Genomic DNA, 24,945 nt, shown 5'->3' with positions numbered 1-24,945 from the left:
ATATAGAGATACAGAGATAGATATAGTGATAAATAATAGACAGATAGATAGATATCTCCTACTGTCCCTTCCCTAAATGGCTTGGCAACTACATCAGGCCGACAAAATTACTTCTTAAAATTAATAATGGTCAGTACAGTGATAGCAACCAGGTCACTGAAAAAATAACCCCCTCTCCTTCATCTTCTGTTTTGAGGAAGGAAAAGAGATATATGGGAAAGGGAGGTAAACAGCTTGTGGTAGCAAAGAGCTATTTATTTTGAACCTGATTTTAGGTTAGACTATTAAGTAGTTTAGAAATTACTTTAGATGATTTATACCTGATTGGAGAAAACAGTACATCAGACCCATGAATCACTGGGCCATAGTTGCATATCATAATTAATAAAGCAGTCAGTAAAACTGCAAATTATTTAAGCGTGGTAGATATTTTTAAAAAGTAATAAATAATAGATATTGTAATTTTGCTGCCTTTTTTTAAAAAAATGAAGTATTGACAAATTAATGAAAAACAAGATAGAAACACAGGATAAGCGAGAAAAGACATTTTTGCAACTTAAAAGAAAAATTTTTTTTTGCCAAAAAAAGGGTAATGCTTTTATAAACAAATGAGCATGTAAGCTTAAATAGTTTGTATTTATATGAAAACTGTGAAAATTTAATTCTGCTATTGCTAGGATGTGAGATATTTGACCAATCACATTAGCTACACTCTGGTTTTGGATTGTCAATAGAATCCAGGAAGATAATCTGGATAATGCAAATTTTATAAAAAAGAAAAAAAGAGATTAAATAGAGTTCCCTCTTAGTGCTTTAATTCTGATACAATTAGATAACAGGGGAGAAAAATCTTTAATATATGCTGTCCACCCCAGGTTTATTATTTTAGTTATGGATATGACACTTACCACCCTCACCTGGTTTGAGATCCAGGGCAGGCAGAGACTCTGAATGCAGAAAATATAAGGTTGGACTAACAGTAAATAATACATAATTGTCGTGGCGTTCATCTAGGATGATAAGTACCAAATCTCCCACCTGAAAACTGAATAAAAAGGAATGTTATTTTATTGCCCTAAAAAGTTACTATCACCCTTCCCTGAAAACTTTAAGAATATATTCTGCATGTTCAACTATATTGAAATATCAACGCAATATTAATTTTCACATTTACAAGATATATGTGTGTATATGTATATATATATATACATATACATATATATATATACATATACACACACATGTACATATATATATGTATATATATATGTATGTATTTATGTTTTTTTTACTCTACCCAGCTCTTAATGAGAATGCTGGTCATACACAGATGTTCAAAGCATGATGCCAATGACTGTCAGAGACTAAAAGTTTTTATAAATAATATTTCTGATACTATCTACTGTTTAAAAGAACAAAAAAATGCTTGGATAAGGGGAGAAAAAACACCCACTATAATTCATCTAATCATCTAATCGAAAGGCTTCTCGGCCTTTTGGCTAAGATCAAGTGTAGTATAATTCACCTAATCATAGGAAGAAGATATTCATCTTAACCTTTCATTTTGCAAGAAACATAAATTCTGAGGGAGAAGCGTATTTATAATCACAGTGACAAGGAAATTATTATATTCTATTTCTCCAGTCTCCAATTATAGGGCTCTCCAGTTTGAAAGAAAGCCATGAGCTAGGTTCATGTTCTTAATTAGGTTTAAAGAAGTCAATGGGTATTTAGGGTGAAGGCCTCAAAGAAGGGAGTAAGGAAGAAAGAAGTGGTACAGCCTACATGCTTTAAGTGGTGTCTGTCTTTTCAGAGTCTTTTTCAGAAATGTTCAGAATATCAATAGGCCTTGAAAGTTAATCTTGGATTCCTTAGTTGTCAATATAATTTCATTTAGTAGGTCCTTTACCTGATAAATTATCAAAATCACTGGCGAAGCTTTTAATGATAACAGACTTTTATTCATTAATTGTTTACCCTACAAATATCTACTTGCCTACCTAACAAGATGTGGTAGGCACTGCTTTGGCTAAACACCAGAAGCTAATACCTTTTAAAAAGGTAGATGGGGCCTCTTTGAGACGTTTTTTGATTTTGTTGTTTTAAGCACATCTCTCTCTAATATTTGAAAGACCATAAACTGACTTGATTTGACATAAGCTGGTAGGTAAAGACAGACACCACCCTTTCAAATCACTGAGAAAAGGTAAAATTCTAATGAGAAGCTAAAGTAACCAGCAATATTTGACAACCATAAAATTTGGTTGACAAACCTATTATAGACAAAATAAATAGTCTTTTAAAAATATTTAGTTCACTGATTTTTGTATCAGTTCTGACAAGTAGGTATAGGAGACTGGCCAGTATTCATGAGCTACTAACAAATGCTTTTCTTTATTATTCCAGAGTCCCTCCTTTCAAATAGCAGACACCAAAATCAATATATTACTATGGGGTAATTTGGTCCATGAAGATTGTCTATTAAATTATTCCATCAATTTAATAGTGTATTACTAATTTTTAGCAAATCAATGAAAAAAAGTCTGAAAAAAGTGAGAAAACATTGCAACTGAAAAAATCAATACTCTACTATCTAAAATAAAAAAAGACTAAGGCAACAAGTGGAATTTAAAGGAGGTGGCACCAACTGAAAAGTAAACTAGAATCAAAAAGGCTTTGGGAATACTTACGTGTAAATGATAATTAAAGCTGGAATAGGAATGACTTCCAATGTAATCCTAATGTTACCAGAAATAATAATTTTCAAAAAACCTTGCTTTTCCATAAAATGTTTTCACTGCCAATGAGTACAAAACACTCAGCTCAGTAAACCTATACCTGAAGGATTATAGCCACTAAAATACTTTTAACAACTCAGTATTATTCAGTTCAATAAATTTTTTCACAGGAAAAAAATACAAAATATAAATGAAATACTTACTCTCTAATAGCTATCTTTTCAGAATGCCTTGAGGATACGGAAGACATACTCTGAGACATCTAAAAATAAATGAACAGTTCATAAAGCTTATATAATGAAAGCAGTATATGTATTTAATAGGTCCTTACTGCAAAAATTTATTTCAGTGTTACACATATTCACATCTGTGTCCCAGCTTTTAAGAGTCCAAACTTATATGGTTCATAATATAATTCCTTTCCTTCAACAATTACTTTCAGCCAACAAATTTACCGACATTTTAACTTTATGTTATATTCTAAATCAAATTTGGCTAGATTAAAAACTGAATATAGAATCATATTTTATTTACAATTACATATTTAATCTTAAAAATACCACAGGAAAAGAGATTGACTTTTTTTGAGAAGACTTTGAAAATTCTAACATTGATTTAAAATCTTTCCTTTTGGCAAAAGAATAAGCCCAAAAAACTCTTTAGAAAAACCTTATTCAAAAGCCTGACATCTAACCAGGAAAAACACAACTACAATATTACCTTGATTGAAATGAGGGTGGGAGAATAAAGTTTTGTGAGATGATAAAATACCTCCTCTCTCACCTAAAAGGCCTTAGTTTTCCCTCTCATGGGTATCTATTTAAAAAATCTGAAAACATTTATCCATAAGACATATGTGCTCCAATGTTCATTGCAGCTTTATTTACAGTGGCCAAGACATGGAAACAACCGAAGTGTCCTTCGATAGATGAATGGATCAAGAAATTGCAGTATATATACACAATGGAATACTATTCGGCCATAAGGAAAGATGAAATAGTACCATTTGCGACAACATGGATGGATCTTGAGATTATTATGCTGAGTGAAATAAGTCAGACAGAAAAAGTCGAGAACCATATGATTTCACTGATATGTGGTATATAAAACTGAAAACAACAAAAGAACACCACAAATGAAGAAACAAAAACTCATAGACACAGACACGAGTTTAGTGGTTACCAGAGGGTAAGGGGGGAGAGGGGTGCTAGATGAGGGTAAAGGGGATCAAATACATAGTAATGGAAAGAGAACTGACTCTAGGTGGTGAACACACAATGTGATATATGGATGATGTATTACAGAAATGTATACCTGAAATCTACGTAACTGCTAACAATTGTCACCCCAATAAACTTTAATTAAAAAAACAAACAAACAAAACAATTCACTATGCTGAGCAAGTACTAAATTAGCGAAAGCACACTTATACTTCCTGAATGGAGTGGGCCCAAGGCCTTAGTCATACAAATCAACAAAAGATAAGTGGATTTCTCTGTTTATTAAGTCTAATTTTGATGTTCAGAATTTCTTCTATTTCCCTCTGAACACTATCTAGAACAATGCAGTGGTTTCAGCTAGTTTAAAAATAAAAGAGAAAGAAAATAACAACAACTAATGAATAGAAAGGCCTAAAAGTGTATAGCAACTGACTATCAAAATCATCCAACTGGGTATATGCTGCCAGTGAAGACAAGTTTCACCACTCATTTTTCAGAACATATTCAATTTTAAGATTTTTTAAAAAGCTTAAGTTTTCATAAATTGATTATAAATGAGGGTTTAGATTTGAGAAAACACTATGTAAATACAGTTATAAATTGATATGAAAGTATGATTTCCATTGAGACACCTCTCTGGGTAGGAGTGGGGTACTCTGGATCTAAAGGGAAAATTCTTTCATTCATAAAAATTTCCCAAGCATTTACTGGGTATTGTACCAGTTACTATTTATTCTAGGTGCTAGGAATACAGCAGTGAATAAAACTGACTAAAACCCTCGCCAAACAGAGCTTATATTCTATTGGGGATACTGCATAACACACAATGTTCAGTGATGTCTGCGATAGGCAACTCTTCTAAGACTTTTTGAAAAACAGTTTGTTCTACTTATAGAAATATCAAATACCTTAAGATTATTTTGGAAATAAATTAAGGACTGACAATCACATCACTACAAAATTAATATGTTAGTTTTTGCTGTTCACATTAAGAAAGGCATACAAAAGAAAGCAGATGTTTCCCTACAAGACAGGCCTTAAACTGTTCCTATCACCTTGTAAACTGAAATTAGTAGAATTTGAAAAATGAACTAATTATTAAAATACATTAAGGTTGAATGTAAAAATGACTTTTCAAGTACTTGGTTATATTCACAGGTTAGAGTAAAACCAAGGTAATTCAGCAGACCATACAAGATGCCTCATGAAAGGTGTCAGGTTCAAACACCTTCAGTTTAAAAAAAGACTCGTAAAAGGATATAATGTATTAATTATTCACACTTGAGCAAACATGTTAGTCTTCAAAAGGGTTATAAAGAGTAGCTCTAACTTATTTACTGACTGAATGAAAAATCCTAACTTGATGTTACACATGTAATTATGAAGCCCTAAGAGATTATAGATTATTAATAATCAGAAAACGCAGTCTTGATTTTGTTCACTGCTTTTAAAATTGTATCAGGTAGACAGTCCACTTGGTCAGGTCCAGTCACAGAGGGTAACTGACCTGACGTCATCACTCTAAGAATCACTATTCAATCACCAAAATGGCTCAACTAAAACTAAAAATAAATTAATCAAATCATATATCCTTTTGATAGTAGATCTTTATAATGAAATACAATGTAAAACATTTTTAAATGTTAAGGTCAATTGGGAAAGAAAAAACTTACCAGTCTTTGATTTAACCGCTTGTTTTCTTCTTCTTTCAATTGCAATGTCTGTAGGACAAAAAAAGAGACCTGTGGTTTATCTTTGCACCTACTCAAATTTAACATAATGACTGTCAAAATTTTATTAATCTTCAGATTAATGCTCAGTTCTAGTATGAAAGGTTAGTGGGGACATTCTTTTTCATGGATCCTTTCCAACTGCTTTATTTATTTACTGGCTTGAAAGATAATTAGAAAAATTTTAGTACATTTACCTAAGCCAAGGGTTCTCAAAGTTTAATATACATTACAATCTTATCACTTGTAGATCTTGTAAATATGCAGTTAATAGCTGAGCTCTATCTCAAAAGACTCTGCTAGTAAGTCTGCTCTAAGAGGAGAAACCTGCAGTTACAGCATATACTCCAGTTGATTCTGACGTAGGTGAACATAAAAAAATGCACGCTAGCACACAAAGTTGAACCATTTTGACTAGATTCTTATCATACAATTAAGATTGTAAAAAGCAAAAAGAAAAAACATTGAAAATCTTAAAAGCTTATGGAATGAGAAGTGGTCTATGAACAAAGATATGTTAAATTTGAATCAGTATTACATATTATCTAATAGTATAACTGGAAGGAAATCCATTATTATCAATTTTTCCCCCGCTCATTTCAATTAATCTCCATAAAAAACAATTTTTTCATTATTCATATATTCCACTTTTGCCCAATTCTAGTATTTAATGCTGTTTTGAAACATGTAAAATTCATACTTACATTTTAATGAATTCTCAGCTATTACTGAATGAAACCATTATTCCACATATTTATTTTATAAAGACCACTAATCTTTTTCTCTGATAAAGACTTCATTTATTGGGAAGATATGACAAATAAGAGGTCTGAAATAATAGTGCCAACTGTTTGGCCACTTCTCAAAATAGTAACCACAAAAAAATGATCTAATTTGTAAACACAAATAGAGTATTTTTCAGCATATTTAATTGTATCCCCTGATCATATTAAACATTGTACTTGAAGAAAAAAAATTACTTACTCGTTCTAACAGCATTATCCTTTGTTTTTCTTCAGATAGCACATGGATATTTTCTCTAAGAGAGATTGATTTATTTTAGTGTAAGTCTTTTAAAATTCTAGCCTTTACATTCTTCAATGAATTTTAGAAATTTAACTACTGCTACAGAGCACTTTAAAATTAAGGGTCTGTTCTAAATTTTTAAAAGCAGCATGTTTAAGTTAGGGTACATTTCAGTCATGTATAGTACCAGAGGCCCTGAACTTAGACCTATAAACCTTTTGAAATCATAAGTAAAACATTTGTGTATGCATTTTTCTAGGATAATGTCTTTTAAATTCCAAGGTGTTTTTTTTTGTTTTTTTGTTTTTATGTTTTGTTTTTTTCAGGGATTAAGAACCACTCTTCTTCCTATGTGTGAGTGAACCCATGTTACTGATAAAGCAGCAGTAGTTCTTGGGTGGCTTCATACAAACTAAAAACAAAACAAAATGCCTCATGCCCTTGAGTGAGCAGGACTAAGCTTCAGTTTACAATAAACCAAATCTCAATAAGGACTTTGAGAGTATTAATAAGTGGCTATAATGTGCTAGTCACTACGCCATATGTTAATTTGCCCATCACACTAAAATATTCAAAAAACTAAATAGAAAAAAAAAAGAAATAGTGTGTAGCTTTTAATTTTTTTATTGAAACATAACTGACAAATAAAATTATAAGATATTTAAAGTGTACAATGTGATGGTTTGATATATGTATACACGGTGAAAGGATTCCTCTCCTTCAAGTTAATTACAGCATCACTTACCTTTTTTGTGGGGGGAGACAACACTGAGGTTCTATTTTCTGACCAAAATACAGTGGTATCATCTATAGTCACGATGTTATACATTAGATCCTCACATCTTATTCATCTTGTAACTCAAAGTTTGCACCCTTTTATCAACTTCTTCTCCCCACTCCCCCAACCGCAGCACCTGGCAACCACTTTTTCTACTCTGTTTCTATGATTTTGACTCCCCTGCCCCTTTTTAAAGATTCCACATACTATCAGGAACAAACACCATGCAGTACTTGTAATTCCCTCCAGGTTCACCCACACTGCTGCAAAATGGAGGATTTCCTTCTTTCTCAGGGCTAAATACTAATGCATTACATTATATATAGCAATTATATATATATTATATTACATTATATATATAAATATATATATATATATATATATATATATATATATATATATATATATATATATTTACCATTTTATTACGCCATTCATCCATTAACGAACACTTATGATATTTCCATATCTTGGCTATTGTGAATAATGCTGCAGTGAACATGGACATACATCTCTCTAAGATAATGGCTTTATTTCCTTTGGATATACACCCAGAGATGTGATTGCTGGATCACACAGTAGTTCTATTCTTAATTTCTTGAGGAACCTCTATATTGTTTTCCAAAGTGGCTGTACCAGTTTTCATTCCTACCAAGAATGTACAAGGGTTCCCTTTTCTCTACATCCTTGTCAGCATTTGCTATTGTCTTTTTGAATAACAGCCACTCTTAATAGATATCTCATTATGAAAGTTCTTGTTTGATTTATCTTTTGCCTTTTTGATAACACACATCATAAAAGGTTTGAAGTGATTAATATCTCATTGTGGTATGGATTTGTATTTTCCTGATTAGTGATGTTGAGCACATTTTTCACGTGCTTGGGCAACTGGTATGTCTTTTTTGGGAAAACGTCTATTCAGGTCCTTAGCTCACTTTTTTTAAATTAAGCTTTTTTGTCTGTTTTTTTTTTTTTCTTTTTTTTTCGGTTGTGTGAGTTCTTTACATATTTTGTACATTAACAATTTATCAAGTATATAATTTATAAATATTGTCTTCCATTCCACAGGTTGACTTTGCATTTTGTTGATGGTTTTCCCTTTGCTGTGCAGCAGCTTTTTACAGTTTGATGTAGTCCCTCGTTTAATTTTTGTTGCCTTTGCTTTCTGTGTAAAATTAAAAAAGCCATGGCCAAAACCAATGTCAAGAAGCTCATCCCATATATCTTCTGCAAATGTTATGGTTTCAAGTCCTACATTCAAGTCTTTAATTCATTTTGAGTTGATGCTTATATATGGTGTAAAATAGGTGTCCTATTTCTTGTTTTATATGTGGCTACACAGTTTTCCCAACACCATTTATTGGAGAAACTGTTCTTTCCTCACTGAGTATTCTTGGCTCCCTTATCAAATACAGTTGACCACACAAGCACAGGTTTATTTCTGGGCTCTTTATTCTGTTCCACTGAACTACATGTCTGTTTTTATGTCAATACCATACTGCTTGAGTACTAAAACACTGTAATATAGTTTGGAATCAGGAAGTCTGATGCCTCCAGCTTTGTTCTTGTTCAAGACTACTTTGGCTATTCAGGGTCTTTTATAATTTTAGGATTATATGAATTTTAGGATTGCTTTTCCCTTCTTCTATGAAAAATGCCATTGAAATTTTGATAGGGATTGGACTGAATCTGTATATTGCTTTTGATAGTATGGACATTTTAACAATGTTAATTCTTCCAATCCACAAACATGGGATACCTTTCCATTTATTTGTCTTCTTCAATTTCTTTCATCAATGTCTTAGTTTTCAGTGTACAGATCTTTCACCTCCTTAAATTTATTCCGAAGTATTTTCTTTCTGATGCAATTATAAATGGGATTTTTCCTTAAATTCTCTTTCTGATAGCTCATTGTTAGTAAATAGAAACACAACTGATTTCTGTGTATTAATTTTGTATCTTACAAATTTACTGAATGCATATACTAGTTCTAATAGCTTTTGGTGGAGTCTTTAGGGTTTTCTATATATAATGTCATGTTATCTATAAATGGATAATTTAATATCTTCCTTTCCTATTTGGATGCCTTTTATTTACTTTCTTGCCGAACTGCTCTGGTTAGGACTTCCAGTACATACACTATGGGGATGTTGAAGTTTGCCAAATGCTTTTTTTCTCCATCTATTGAGATGACTGTATGATTTTTGTCTTTCATTTTGTTAACGTGATATATCACACTTAGGGTTTCCAGGCGGGAATTCCCGCCCATTCTCAGGAATTTTTTTCGCTTTCCCGTTTCCAAATCCCGAGATACAAACTGCTTTCTGTTCTCTACAATTAATTGTTTACACAAAGTGACAGCCGATATTACCAACCACCTGGGTTCAAAGAGCCAATTTTCCTGATTTCCCGACCAACTTTTCTTGCGATTTGGGAATGGAAAAGCAAAAAAAAAAAAAAAAATCCTGAGAATGGGCGGGAAACCCACCTAGAAACCCTAATCACATTGATTTGTAGGTGTTGAACCATTGTGCATCCCTGGAATAAATCCCAACTGATCATGGTATCTAATCCTTCTAATGTAAAATTGAATTCAGTTGAATAATGTGATGTTGAGGATTACTGCATCTATGTTCATCAGGGATAATGGTCTATAATAAGTGTCCTTCTCAGGTTTTGGTATCAGGGTAATGCTGGCCTCATAAAATGAGTTTGGTAGTGTTACTTCCTCTTCGTTTTAGAAGTATTTCAGAAGTTTGGTATTAGTTCTTTAAATAATGTTTGGAAGAAGTCATCATTTGGTCCTGGACATTTCTTTGCTGGGAGGTTAAGGTTTCCGGGCGGGAATTCCTTCCCGCTCATTCTTGGGAATATTTTTTGCTTTCCTGTTCCTGAATCCCGAGAAAATTTGGCCGGGTAATCAGGAAAATCGGCTCCTTGAACCCAGTAATACCCACAATGGAAAATAAACATACTACTCACAATGTATCTCTTCGACATTTTTCCTATTTATTGCTATCTATCACATAAAAAAAAAAAAACCAGCTAATTTTAGCTCTTGTAAATTGAGCACATTTGATCATGGAGAACAGAAAACAGTTTGTATTTACACAGAGAAATATTTATTTTCACAACCCAGGATTTGACTACAAAGTCATCTTCAGGTGAATTAACTAAGGAAATCTAAGGTACTTTACCTTAACATTGTAGCCAAATCCTGGGTTGTGAAAATAAATATTTCTCTGTGTAAATACACTGTTTTCTGTTCTCCATGATGAATTGTTTCCACAAAGTGATGGCTGATACTACCAACCACATTCGATCAGTTTGTTTGCGGCTGACAATTGTGATGTATGTGAGTGTTCTTGGCTCTCTCAGCTACTGTGGGTAAGTCAGTCTATTAAAAACCAACTTGCAATGCTAATATTTTATTCCAATATTACAATAATTTCCAATCTCATATCATAATGTTTTGTGGCACTTTTTAGCTATAAATATTCATTGCACAATATAGATCTTCCTTAATTTTTTCTTAATGCTTTTAAAGGAAACAAAATGTGAATTGGTTAAAAGTAGAATAGAGATCTTGTGTCTCTCACAAAGTACTTGAGCAATGTTACTTGTCTATGTGAGATGGAAGAGGATGAATTTTTCGCCTTGTCAAGTAAGAATGAAATTGCATGACTGGCAAAGACATTAATGGAAAGACTTTTTAAAGGAACATTTACAGCAGAAGAAGTTCCAAGAGAAGAAATAAAGGATGTCCTTACAGAGAGTTCTGACATTAAATCAGAATCTGATCTGAAGTGTGAATTGACTAAAGCAATATCAATTTTGACATCAAAGCCTAGCTGTATGCATGCAGACAAAATATTTGCTTCTCTAAGGAAGGAAATGAGCTTATATGAAGCAACGCATTCTCTCACTCCCAACTTGAAGATGCTTTTAGACGCACTCGTAAGAATTCGACCAATGTCTACAGAAAATGAAATAAATTTTTCCACATCAAATATATTTGTTACAAAGCAAAGATCATGATTGTCTGATCAGGCAATTAATGCTCTATGTTTCTTAAAGTGTCATTTTTAAAATGACAAATAAAAAATATTTGAAGTATTTTTTAAATTTTCAAATGAATACTACTTGCTTTTGTTTTCTATTAATGTTTAATTTAATAAATAAATATTTAAATGAGGTTGGGAATGTTAATACATTGTGTAATATGTAAAAACTCACTACATATTACAAGGTTTGGTTAAATAAAGTTTGTATTAATTACATTGTTTATATTTTGAGAAAATCTGAAATATAACAGAAACCTAGCCAAAATGATACCATAGTGATCTCTGTTTAGTGCTCAGGGCAAGACATGAAATTCCGGTAGACCTCCATTTAGGAAATTTTATTTACTTAAGTTTTGCATCGACATTTTATATATAGGAGTGTTCGAAACCTCTGAAAGACTGCACCCAGGGCCACGAACCCCGGTTGCCCCACCTTTTCTACAGCTTTTCTGTTTATTAACGTTTACTATTACACCCATTATTACAGGATTATCAATGAAAATTAAATAAAAAATATTATTTCGGGAATTCTCAGGAAATACGATTTCCTGTCCTTGATTCCCGAAGGTCCCAAAATGTCCGGAATTTGGAAGCCCTACTGGGAAGTTTTTGATTACCAATCCAATCTCCTTACTTACCAGTCTGTTACTGGTCTGTTCAGATTTTGTTTCTTCATGATTCAGTCTTGAAAGGTTGTATGTTTCTAGGAATGTATCATTTCTTCTAGGTTATCCAATTTGGTGGCTTCTAACTGTTCAAAGTTGTCTCTTAATGATTCTTTGTATTTCTGTGCTGTTTGCTGTCAGTAGGCTTTTAAACTCTTCTACAATTGCTCAATTATATTTTAAGCAACTTGACAAAAGGCAGGAATTGTGTTTTCTAAATGTTAGTTTTTGTAGAAAGAGGCTTTGCCTAACGTAAAGTCACAAAGATTTACTCCTGTAAGAGTTTTATAATTTCAGCTTTTACATTTAAGTCCATGATCCATTGTAAGTTAATTTGTATTATATGATGAAGAGAAGATCCAATTAATTCTTTTGCACATCCAGCTGTCACAGTACCATTTGTTGAAAAGGCTATTATTTCCTGTTGAATTGTCTTATCCTTGACTATAATGCAAGGGTTCAATTGACAATAAATATTTTCAGGGCTCTCAAGTGTGTGTGTGCGTGCGCGCGCGTGTGTCTAGCACCACTATCTTGATTATCCTAGCATTGTATTAATTTTTGAAATAAAGATGTGTTGGCAACTTCATTCTTCACTTTCAAGATTGTTTTGGTTATGTTGGGTTCTTTGTCATTTCCGTATGAATTTTAGGATCAGCTTGTCCATTTGTGCTTTAAAAGGCATATTCAACAGAAATTGTGTTGAATTTGCACATCAATTTGGGGAGTACTGCCATTTTAACAAGATTAAGTCTTCAAATTAATGAACAGGAGATGTCTTTCTAGGTCTTCTTTAATTTCTTGAATCAAGGTTTTGCAATCTGCAGTGTACAAGATTTGATCTTCTTTTATTAAACTTATTCCTAAGTATTGTCTTTTTGATGTTATCATACATGGAATTTATTTTCTTAATTTCATTTTTAGATGGGTTGGCTGACAATAGATTTTTATATACTGGTCTTGTATTGTGCAACCTTACTGAATTAGTTTATTAGTTCCAATAGATTTTTAATGGAATCCTTAGGATTGTCTATATATAAGATCATGTTATGTATGATATAGAGATATATATGAAAGAGGTAGTTTTACTTCTACCTTTCCAATGTAGATGCCTATAGTTTCTTTTGCTTGCCTAAGTGCCCTTCATAGCACCTCAAGTGCAATATTGAGTACCAGTAGCAAGAGAAGACCATCTTCTTTTCCTTGGTTTCTTGGGAAAAGCATTCCATCTTTCACCACTGAGTATGACCTTGGTTGTAGGTTTTCACAGATGCCTTTTATTAGGCTGAGGAAGTTCTCTTCAATTCCTAGTTTGCTGAATACGTTTATAATGAAAGGCTGTTGTGTTTTGTCAAATGCTTTTTCTTCATCCATTGATACTGATATGGTTTATTATATAAATTGATTTTTGGATGATATACCAACCTTGCAATTCTGGAAAGAATCCAATAAGAATCCCTTTTGTACACTGCTGGATTGTTTATTAGTATTTTGCTGAGAATATCTGCATCTATAGTTATGAGATATTTTCTTAATATAGTAGAAACGAATTTATTGATGTGCAGTTTCTGATTCAGTAGGACAACATGGGTCCCAAGATTTTAATTTCTAAGTTTAATAGTAATTTTGATGTTGCTTGTTTAGAGAAAGAATTTGAAGATGACTGTGCTAACCTATGGTTTCTAATTTTTCTAAAATGAACAGTTTTTCTACAACGTTAGAAACACAAATAGAAAATTAAGTATGGTTTCTAAACTAGGTTGAAACAGCAGAAATCTAGCACATGCAACATGCAATCAGGAAAGGACCCAGTTTGCAATTACTAACCCTAGTTTTTTTTTGTTTTAGCTCTATTGACGTTTAATTGATACGCAAAAAACTGCACATTTAATGTATACATCTTGATGACTTTGGACATATGCATACATCCATGACACGATCACAATCAAGGAACTAAATGTATGCATTAAAATAAAAATTTTCCTTGTGTCGTGAAGCAAGTGCCTACCTAAATACTATATTGTTTTGTACACCTGAAATTAATTAAAAAAAAATAGAATAGTAAAAAATTAATTTTCCTTGTGTTCTTAGAAGGAGAGAGAGAGAGAGAGAGAGAGAGAGAGAGAGAGACAGAGAGAGAGAGAGAGAGAGAGAGAGAGAGAGAGACAGAGAGAGAGAGAGAGACAGAGAGAGAGAGAGAGATTGAGAGAGAGAGAGAGAGAGAGAGATATTCTTTTTTGAGACACATTTCTTTGATTTTGGTTATCAGCATAACACTGGCCTCAAAGAATGAGTTAGGAAGAGTTCTCTTCAATTTTTTTGAAAAGATTGTGAAGATATGGTGTTATTTAAATGTTCGATACTTTTATCTATCATTTGTTAAAAATATTAACCACTAATCTTTTGTGTTCTCTGGTATTTTCTATTGTACTCAAGTTTTAAATTTTTATGTAACATTTATTAGTTTTTTTCCTTGTACTTCCCTACTCCACATTCAGTGTAGTCTCCTATTTTAAGAAATTCCAGAGGATAAATTTTTTTTTATTTTTTAATATGTGTGCAATATTTGTTGGCATATAATGTAAAATATGGGCTTACCCTCTAACAATGGGTAACCAATTACTCCAATGTCCCATTTATTTTTCCAAAATGCTTTAAAATACTATAAATATATTTTCATACACCCATGGATTTATTTCAAGACTACCAATTCTAGTAATCTATCTGCCTGTGACTTTACCAAAAATATGCTGAATTAATTATTATCTGTATAGCTTAAGACTATTATCTTAACAGGATAAATTCCTACTTATTGTTATTTTTTGAAAATGTTATAAACTATTTTTATGCATTTATTTTTCTATATGAATTTTAGCATCCAACAGCAGATTTTACCTAACTTATCCTGATGAAATTTTAATTGGGTGTAGATTAAATAACGGAAGAAATCTGATGAGAAAATGGTATCTTTACATTACCGTATTTCCATCCATCTTTAACTTTCAGGCCTTTAAGTATCTTTCATAAAATTCTATAGTTTTCTCCAAAAGGGTCTTGCATATTTTTTGTTAAATTCATTACTAACAAATCATTTCTTTAAATATTTATTGGGATCTTTTATATATATATATATTCAAATTAGCTTTTGCTGGTAAATATGCAAACTGCTCTTTTTTTGACATACAATGACTTATACCCTTATTAGTGGCTTATTAGTTCTAATAGTTTTGTTAGTCTTTGTGGTTTGAAAAGGATATTATCTTGAAATAATGACAGTTCAGGCTTTACTTGCCAATTTTGTTACTCTTGCTGAATAGTGATAGTGACATCTGGCATGTTTGCATTCTTCCTAAATTATGGAAAATGCTTCTAAATGTTTCAACATTAAATATAATGCTTGCTGTAAGTGCTCATATATACTTTCAAATTAAGCAAGTTCTCCTCTATTCCTGGTTTGCTAAGTTTTTTTTGTTTTTGTTTTTTAAGTATTATTTTTAATTAACGGGCCCTGGAATTTTGTCAATTACCATTTCTCTATCTACTGAGATGATCACATAATCTTTTTCATATGATCATTGAATATGGTTACATTGAGAGACGTTAAAATGTTAAACTATTGTTATTACATTCCTGAAATACTCTACTGAGTCAAGTTGACTATATCATGTTCTTCTCCATGGTTATTAAATACGGTAAAATTATCTTTCGGATTTTTCACATCTATATTCACAAGTGAGATTAACCTATATCCTAATCTCCATAATTTTTAAAACCATACTTGTGGTTATTATTCTATTCATTCCATAAATTTGTATCTTTTTAGTTAATCATATTAAGCTCATCTATTGAGCTCATTTCACAGCTCATTTCACAGCTGTGAGCTCATATCACAGTTCATTTATTTTTATTAATTTCATTTTTAATAAATGTTCTTGAGCTTATATAGTTCTCCCAGTGTACCACCTTGAATATATCCCTCATTTTTGATACTTCTGTTTAGTCTTGAATAATTCAATTTCCATTTTTCTATCAAGCTATATGTATAGATACAAATATATAGGTATTCAAATTTCCTGATGTATAAACTCCTTTTACTTTTTTTTTATTAGTTTCAAGTGTACAAAGCAACATAACAGACATTTACACCCCTCAGAGTGATAACCCCTCACAAAGCTACTACCCATCTGACATCTTATATAACTGTTACAGTACCACTAGCTTCCTTATGCTATATTCCATGTCCCAAGAATGTGTGTGTGTGTGTGTGTGTGTGTGTGTGTGTGTGTGTATTTTTTTTGTTACTTTTAATATTATTGCTTATGTTTAGTGGCCTGAATTATATCAATATTTAGAACTCTGAGACTTCCTTTGTTGATTTGGTATATAGTTAATTTTCTTAACTATTTTTCTATTGCTTTATTTTTTACTTCATTGTTCCCTGAAAAAAAGAAGGGTCCTACCTTAACTGTGGCCCTAAAGAGTTATCATTTTAGTTTTAAACCATTTTTTTCACACACATTTTTAAGCAACTATAAATTAACAATTAATTAATTGCCTATGGTGAACTGTGCCCTCTCTATATATGAAATTTCCCCTTTAACTTTTTAAGACCTTTTGTTTTAGGTGGCTTATTTATTTTTTTGTTATTTTCCTTATATATCTTACTCAATCACATTACAATAAATTCTCTATCATTTTTTTCTTTTTTTTTTTTAAATTGGGGAATATTGGGGAACAGTGTGTTTCTCCAGGGCCCATCAGCTCCAAGTCAATGTCCTTCAATCTAGTTGTGGAAGGCGCAGCTCAGCTCCAAGTCCAGTCACCGTTTTCAATCTTAGTTGCAGGGGGCACAGCCCACCATCCCATGCGGGAATTAAACCAGCAACCTTATTGACAGTTTGCACTCTAACCAACTGAGCTATCTGGCTGCCCCTCTGGCAGCTCAGTGGCAGCTTGTTGCCTTCAATCTAGTTGTGGAGGGTACAGCTCACTGGCCCATGTGGGAATCGAACTGGCAACCGTGCTGTTCAGAGCTCGCGTTCTAACCAACTGAGCCATCCGGCTGCCCCTCTATCATTTTTCTTTAGAGGCTTCTCGTACATAGAATGTAGTTTGGATGCTTTTTTTGTTCTGACAGGTTTTGTTGATAGATTGGTTTACTATTTCACATACATTGGGACTTATTTCTGTCATTTATGTTTTCTAACACTATGGTCTCTTTATGTTTATGCTTTGCCTTTTTGAATCACATTTATTTGTTCTATTTTTCACACACATTCTTAAGCCTCATACCTTTCTAGGACTCAACCAGTTTTCAGTCCTTTCTTTGGAACTAAACAGAAACCTACATACATTTACTTTTCAAATAACTCCTCCACCTTCCTACACCCTCACCAAAATAAATATATTCATTACTACAGTAATGCCCTTTCCTCTTAGGTAATGGACCTCAAAGTTTAAACATTCCTATAAATAAGAATCGCTTAACACTACTGCAGTGATACTTATCCTGGCAGCCTATGAAACATTTTGTGCACATATATAGTATGAAAACATGCCAAGGTGATTCATCCAGATACAAAATCAGTAATGTTAAAGTATTTCTCATATTTAGAGGTTAAAGAATTAAAATGGTTAAAGAATTAAAACTTTCAGATATATGGGCTATGGACATCCAGTAGTGTTAAATACATTTCCTATCTTCAGAACTTTCAGCTTACAGAAGTGAACTAGTGGTTTATAAGCCTGTATTATTTAAGACAGTTGAAGACAAATGTACTTACTGTACAGACATCATGCTTGTCTCCATTGCCGAATCCACTCTTCCTTCATCTTGTGTTTCCATGGCTGATCTCTCGGTTTCACCTGGGAGTTCAGGTGCACAAGCTCCATAAAGTTCTGGAGCTGTAGCTACATATGGTGAAGGAACAAAACTGCTACCACGCAACTTACTGACTTCTTCTTCAAGTTTTTTCTTTTCTTCAAGCAAACGAGCTCGATCTTCAGAAAGTGACTCTATCAAATCTGAAGGGCAACCCAACTTGAAATAAGCATTACAAAACACTTCAAATAAATTTTTAATTTTAAAAAGGAATTTAAAATAGCGTATTACAAAATGTTACTAACCTTTATCTCGCTCTTGCTGTTGCATTGTACTTTTCAACTTGTCACTAAGATCACTGATTATGTTTTCTTTTCTCATTTTCTCTCTTGTTAAAACCGTGTTAAAATTGGTCTGGAACAACAGGATGATAAGTACTAAATTATCTGCATGCACATAGCAGCTAGGGCTAAAAAAAATAAACTTGCAAATATTTTTGCATGGTGCATTTATATGTGGAGAAAATAAAGTGCAATTTACAAATGATGTTTATTTTTAAATAGAAATGCTATACTATGGTGAATAAAATGTTATCATATTTTCCTGGTTCCATATAAACATACTATTATTGTCCACATATTTAGTGTTAGGCAAAAAGCATTAGCAAATGATTTTAAATTTGGGGGAAAGAAATAAAATGGTCAACAAATTGTGTTATACACTTTACCTTCTCTTTTATTGAGCTTCCTTCCTCTGGAATCTTCCTTTGTCTTTAGCTAAATCTTGATTGCCACAATAACATTTCAGAGATGACTATCTCATCTCTATCTCTTACCTGATTACGTACAATGGCTACTGCACCTCTGGTTTATAATGGCTAGACTTGTTATTCCTCAACTTTTATAAAATCTTTCTGCAAAGCTCACACATCCAACTGCTTGCATAGCTCTAACTCCATTAAGATTTTGAAACTTAAGAGCAATAGATGAATGATTAAATGATCTAAACTGATCATCTTCCCATCTGCCCAGCATTTCCAATTCCAAAATTAAGAGTCCATGAACTTTCAATCAATGCATAATGCTAATAATGATGGAAACAGGGAGATTTAACAATACGGCACTTTTAGATCAAAATTAGTGATTAAACATTGATTTAAATATCATTTCTAGCCAGAAAGCATACAGGAAGATCCCTCAAAAGGAACATTTATGATAGGTCTTTGTATTAAGCCATTTGTATATATATTATTTATGCATAAAAGTAAACATTCATAATAGTATAGTAATCATTTTGTTTATTTTCATGATCTTTGCTGTTGCTGTAAAATCAAATGGATTTTTAGAAAAGTTAAACATATTAGAATCAAAGGGCTAATTAAGGTAAGAATCAACTAAGCTCAAGACACCCATATAAAAACTAGTTACAAATCAACTGAAATTACTACTTAACATCCCAACTATTTAAAATTGGAAGATATTTTAAAGTCACCTCTCCTAATCTCATTTTACAAATATTAAAAGAGGCTTTAAAATAAGATCTAAATTGAAATTAGCTGCCAATTTTATAATTTTGGTTTCAGTCAGTTAATTCATCCCTTGCTTAATTTTGTAAATCTGAAACTGCATGTGCTCACAAAGGAGCATATGAAAAGGAAAGAAAGAGAAAAGATCTATTTTATGTAGAATGGATCATGCAAAAGAAGGTACAGTCAGATTTTTTTAAAATAGAGACATCACTGATGACCTCTTCTCATTACAATTCTTACTTAAAACTGGTGGCTACTTCCCTTCCCTGAACAGTTAATTTCCTTGGCTTTCATGAAGCCACTCTTTTTTCTGGTTACTCTTTCTCATGCCCCTATTTCAGGTTCTTCTTTCTTTCTCTGGGTCTTAAAATATCAAGTTCGTAAGAGTTCTGAACTATATTTCCATATATTCTTTCTGTCCCAATTGATTTTTTTATTTTATAACTCTAAAAAGACAATTTAAAAGTACCATTTTAGGAAAAAGAAAATAACACATAATATTAAATGTGTATATCAACTATAGCATGTGAATCAGTTTCAGAAATATATTCCTTGGGATATAAAAGGTATATAAATATTATCCCTGGCCTGAATTACAACAGCAGACATCCAGCTGTTCCTACACGTGCCTGCATTTTGCAGTCCTCTACTGTTTCTCCACATCCTAGGGGAGCAATCTTGATTAAGTATAATCCAATTGTATCATTCCTTTATTTCCTCTTCAGCAGTTGTCCAGTACCTAAGGTGAAGTACAAGCTCTCAAATAATGCATCCTATAGTCTAAATGGTCTGGCCCCTGCTTTCCTCACAAGCTTTACCACTCACCATTGATCTATATTAATAAGTAAACCAGTAATGCTCATCAATGTTCTAATTGTAATCTACTACCAGTCTACAATATGGATTAGAATTGCAGGAAGTACAAAAATTGTGTACTAATTAGCATGTAATTTAGGATAAAATGTTAAAGCTTATCACGTAAGTATTAGTAAGCACTTTTGTTTTGCAATAAAACTAACCTGAGTTTTAAAGAGGTTAAATGATGTATCCAAAAACACAAAGGTAGTTAACCAGAAAAATAATTCACATTTCCTAATTTTTAATCTAGGACTATTTTATTTTGAAGGATCGATATGACATAATGACCTTTAAAAAGAAAATGCTTTTATCATGAAGATGATAAATAGTAACAGGATCAATGTAGGAAAATCACATCTAAGACATAAGAAATTAACAGTTGCACAAAGAAATTATATTTGTTAATTTATGTTTACTTTAGCCTAAAATAACGAAATAGGGACAGGATAACATACCTGTTGTTCAGCAATCAAAGATGTTCGGACATTTTGCATTTCTTCATTCTTTTTTTTCTCTTGTTCTTCAAGTTGCTCTAGAAACTTAGCTTTTTCTTCCTGAAGCTTTTCTTGAAGTTCAGCAACCAGGCTTGAAGAATCTTCTCTGGTAGATTCAATGGCAGAACTTGAAAGTTAAATATAGTTTTAATTTTTTTTTCAAAATTGCAGACATAATCACAAATACATCAAATATAGTAATTAGTTGACATCAGAAAGGCTACAGATCTTCTTAAACCTAACAGTAGTTAACTGGTGTTACAGATATGTGAACCCTTTCTTTTTATCTACCAAGTAAAAGGAAACAAGTACAACAGAAAAGTTTCAGAGAGTATATACTCTCTAACACCAACATGGTTGAATTATTATATCTACTTCTACCAGCAAATAGTAATGTTCTCAATATAAAAATCAATATAACTCTCAAGAGCTCAGCTACAAATTTCAGTTTTACTATCCCGATAACTAAAGAAGCAAAAGGAATAGTAGTAAAGAATGAGAAGTAAAAGAATGAATGAATGAATATTCGAAGATTACATATGTTGAAGAGTTTTCCATTTTTAAAATAGGTTTAGTTCATTTTTTTTAAGCTAATGAATAAATAACACAAAACAAAAGCTGAAGTTAAATGTTCACACATAGCAAATCTACAATTCCTGTATTCATATTCAGTTCTCTCAAAACTTTCTAACCCATAAAGGGTTTCTGACAAAGCACAAGAGGACAAAGCAAGGAAAAAAAAGCACAATAATAAGTTAATCATTATTTTAATTTCTGGAATAGAAGTTAATCTTATCTACTTTCAACCTAATAATCCTTTACATCAAGTTTGTCCAAGTAGATAATCACATCAAAAGTGTTAGAATATGCTAAACTATAGGAAAATTTAACCATGTTAGTAAATATTCCCAAATTATTTAAGCAACTAAGTGAACTGATTGCTTTAAATGTAAATTTAGTCAATTTTAAATAACTTTATCAACAAAGGTCGCCCTCTCTCAAAAAACAGAGGAGAAAATTACATAATTCCAGCTTTGCATATATTAATTTAATACCCAGAAAGGCCTGGAAAGTAGAACTCAAAAAAGCTAATACATTTGCTATCAGATGGGAACTTCCATACTATTATATAAAGAACTTAAAGTATCTCTGGTTGATAGTTTCTCCCATCATTAATAAACTATGTATGTAGCAAAAGGTTCTGTTATACCCAATATTTCTAGTAATCAGAAAATCTGCATTGAATACAAACTAGATTGCCTTGATGTCTGAACTTTCTTCTATCATTAACTGTGTTAGATTTGTGTCTAGTATACAATTAGTTTATCATGAGTTTTTTAAACTCTTCTTTTGAAATGAAAAAGAGATTAAAATTTAAAAATTCAAATGCTCCCATACTCCCCCAGATCCATGTCAACTACTCCCTGGAAGCATGACTATGAACAGTAGAGTATGTCATTTCCAGATATATGCAAACCACACATATATATTCTGCATTCATTTTCTTTGTACACAGCTGTGGGAAAGGCTTTCCCCCTAAATTCTCAAAAATAATGCATACTATTGATTTAATTTTTCCCAGTTACACAACAAAGTTAATTTAATTTTGCTTTTCCTTAATCTCAACTAGACTGAACAGCTATTCACATATAAGCTATTCGTATTCTTTTTTTAATTTACCTTTTTATTTAAGTATAGTTGATATACAACCTTATATTGGTTATACTTTCAGGTATACAATACAGTGTTTCAACATTTTTATACATCGCAATGTGATTATCCCACTAATTCTAGTGATCATCTGTCACTGTGTAAACTTATCACAATATTGACTATATTCCCTTTCCCCTCTTTACTCATCCCCCACCCATTCCCTTCTGGTGACAATCACTTTGGTCTGTTTGTGAGTCTGTTTTTGTTCTGTTTGGTCTGTCTATTCATATCCTCTGCTCATTTTTCTAATGGATTGTTTGTCCCCCTTTTTTAAATTGACTGGTGGGAGTGCTTCTTCCGCATAAGAGAGAAGCTAAGAACTACATTATCCAGAATTCCCTTCCCTGTAAATTCTGAGGGTGCAAGTTTGTCAACGAAAAATATCCAAACAAAATGTGGAATGCTAAAGAGAAAGAATCCATCATTCTCCAGAGATAACTGTGCTCAGTCATGTTGACAACTTATGATTCGTAAGGGGTTTCTAAGTAAATACTTGCATTGATGTCTCAGTATACAATTGGTTGAAAGAAGTCTCCTAAGAACTGTAGTAGATTCCTGATTAGCAACTTTGGTGCTTCAAACCTATAGATTTCTATGACTTTGAACCTATAGATTTCCAGGACTTTGACTCCTTTACCCTTCACTCCCCACCTCCCAGCTCTCCCAAAGTTCATGTAAGTTCTAATTCTAACATTAAACTCTTTACTCCTTAAATATTTAAAATAGGTTCTGTTTTCTAAGCTCAGTCCAGAGAGATACAAATATGATCCTGTTTGGGGGGGGGGGACCCATAAAGATGGAAACCTAGAATTCTCTGATCTGCTTTGATCTAATGGCAGGAATGACCTCACACCAGTGCAATCGGAGTTAGAACAAGGACAAACGTAACACTGAATCAAGCCAAAATCATTTGTATAGATGTAATTACCAGAAAGTCTAATTTTAATGTTAGCAATTAATAGTTTGCTAGGTTGATTGCCTGAAACCTGGACCCACTGGCCAACATTCAACAAAAATAAGATGCCAAGATGAGATACTCTCCAAGGTAGGCAAATGATGGCCTGCAGGCCAGATCCAGTCTGTTATCTTTTTGTGTAATTCAAGTTTTATTCAAACATAGCCACACCCATTTATATTGTCTTACTCCTCTCTTGCTACAACAGTAAAGCTGAATAGCTTGGGTAAAGACCACCTGGTCCACAAAGCCTAAAATATTTACAATGCGGCCCTTTACACCAATGATTCCCAAAGTGTGATACATCCACAGAATCCTGGGGGTAACTACAACCCTTTCAGGGGATCAGTAAGGTCAAAACTATTTTCATAGTAACACTAAGATGATATTTGTCTTTTACATCTTATTGACATTTAAAGATGATAAAACTGCTGACGTCTTAACATAATGACAGTAACAGCAAACTGTACTTTTAGTCATCGTATCTTTTACTTCAAGGTGCTCAAAATGAAAAAGAAGAAAGCAGGTTTATTTTGGAGTATCCTTGATATAGTAAAAATTATTATTGAATCCCAACCATTGAATATACATTTTTGAAATATTCTGCGTGATAAAATGACAAGTATATCTAAAGCATTTCTATCGATTACAAAGTATATTTGTCTCATGGGAAAGTACTTGTACAATTCTTTTGACTGTGTGCTGAACTAGCTGCTTTTTCATGGTTCACTTTCTATTTGAAAGATGACAATCTTTGGTTATTTAGACTTTTTTTTTTGGCATTCTCTCAAAAAGGATCAGCATGAGTCTGTTATTTCAATGAACTGACAGTTATTATCAATGACAAAATGTGACTCTTTTTAAAAAGAAATTAAAATTTTAGAAAACTTATATCTGCCACGATGAGCTTGATTGAGAGCTTCCCAGTACCGCAGATCTTTTTTATAAATTCGGTAGGTATACAAAAGTGATTTTTCTAGGTTAATAAAACGTCATCATTTGCAAGATCTGCATCACTCAGTGAACCAGTGGTTTTCAAATGGCCAATTTACTGTGCTACAAAATCATGCATGAGTAAAATATCCATTGCAAAACATTTCAATGGATATTAGCATGAAGAGAGTGAAAAAAATCCACTGACATATTCATATTCCACAATGAAAAATTATCATTTGTTGGATTTTGATTTAGGATCAAGTAAAAATATCCACAATTATCTGAAAAGGCTATTTAAATATTCTCCTCTTTCCAAGTCCATATAAGTGAAAGGCTGCACTTTCCATATACTTCAATCAAAAGATATAGACTGGCTACAGAAGCAGCTATGAGAATCCACTAAGCCAAACACAGAGATT

At 32.3% G+C, this 24,945-nt stretch overlaps 1 protein-coding gene across 4 annotated transcripts in view; it reads right to left on the bottom strand.

Annotated features, from left to right (window-relative positions):
- RB1CC1 (RB1 inducible coiled-coil 1) overlaps positions 1-24,945 on the bottom strand; it is an 83,188-nt gene that overhangs the window by 3,884 nt on the left and 54,359 nt on the right. For 2 of the 4 annotated variants that reach the window (XM_019712559.2, XM_019712563.2), the window contains exons 16-22: positions 20,884-21,049; positions 18,348-18,456; positions 18,005-18,245; positions 6,673-6,727; positions 5,632-5,679; positions 2,942-3,000; positions 909-1,045 (exon numbers count right to left, since the gene is read on the bottom strand). In XM_019712559.2, coding sequence (XP_019568118.2) covers positions 909-1,045; positions 2,942-3,000; positions 5,632-5,679; positions 6,673-6,727; positions 18,005-18,245; positions 18,348-18,456; positions 20,884-21,049 — 815 coding nt within the window. The remainder of the gene's footprint in view (positions 1-908; positions 1,046-2,941; positions 3,001-5,631; positions 5,680-6,672; positions 6,728-18,004; positions 18,246-18,347; positions 18,457-20,883; positions 21,050-24,945) is intronic. The other 2 variants (XM_019712560.2, XM_019712562.2) reach the window with 2 other exon arrangements.

The sequence above is a fragment of the Rhinolophus sinicus genome, linkage group LG14 (assembly GCF_036562045.2).
Source record: "Rhinolophus sinicus isolate RSC01 linkage group LG14, ASM3656204v1, whole genome shotgun sequence".
In the NCBI taxonomy this organism is placed as follows: Eukaryota; Metazoa; Chordata; class Mammalia; order Chiroptera; family Rhinolophidae; genus Rhinolophus; species Rhinolophus sinicus.
This window is presented reverse-complemented; position numbering and strand designations above follow the sequence as displayed.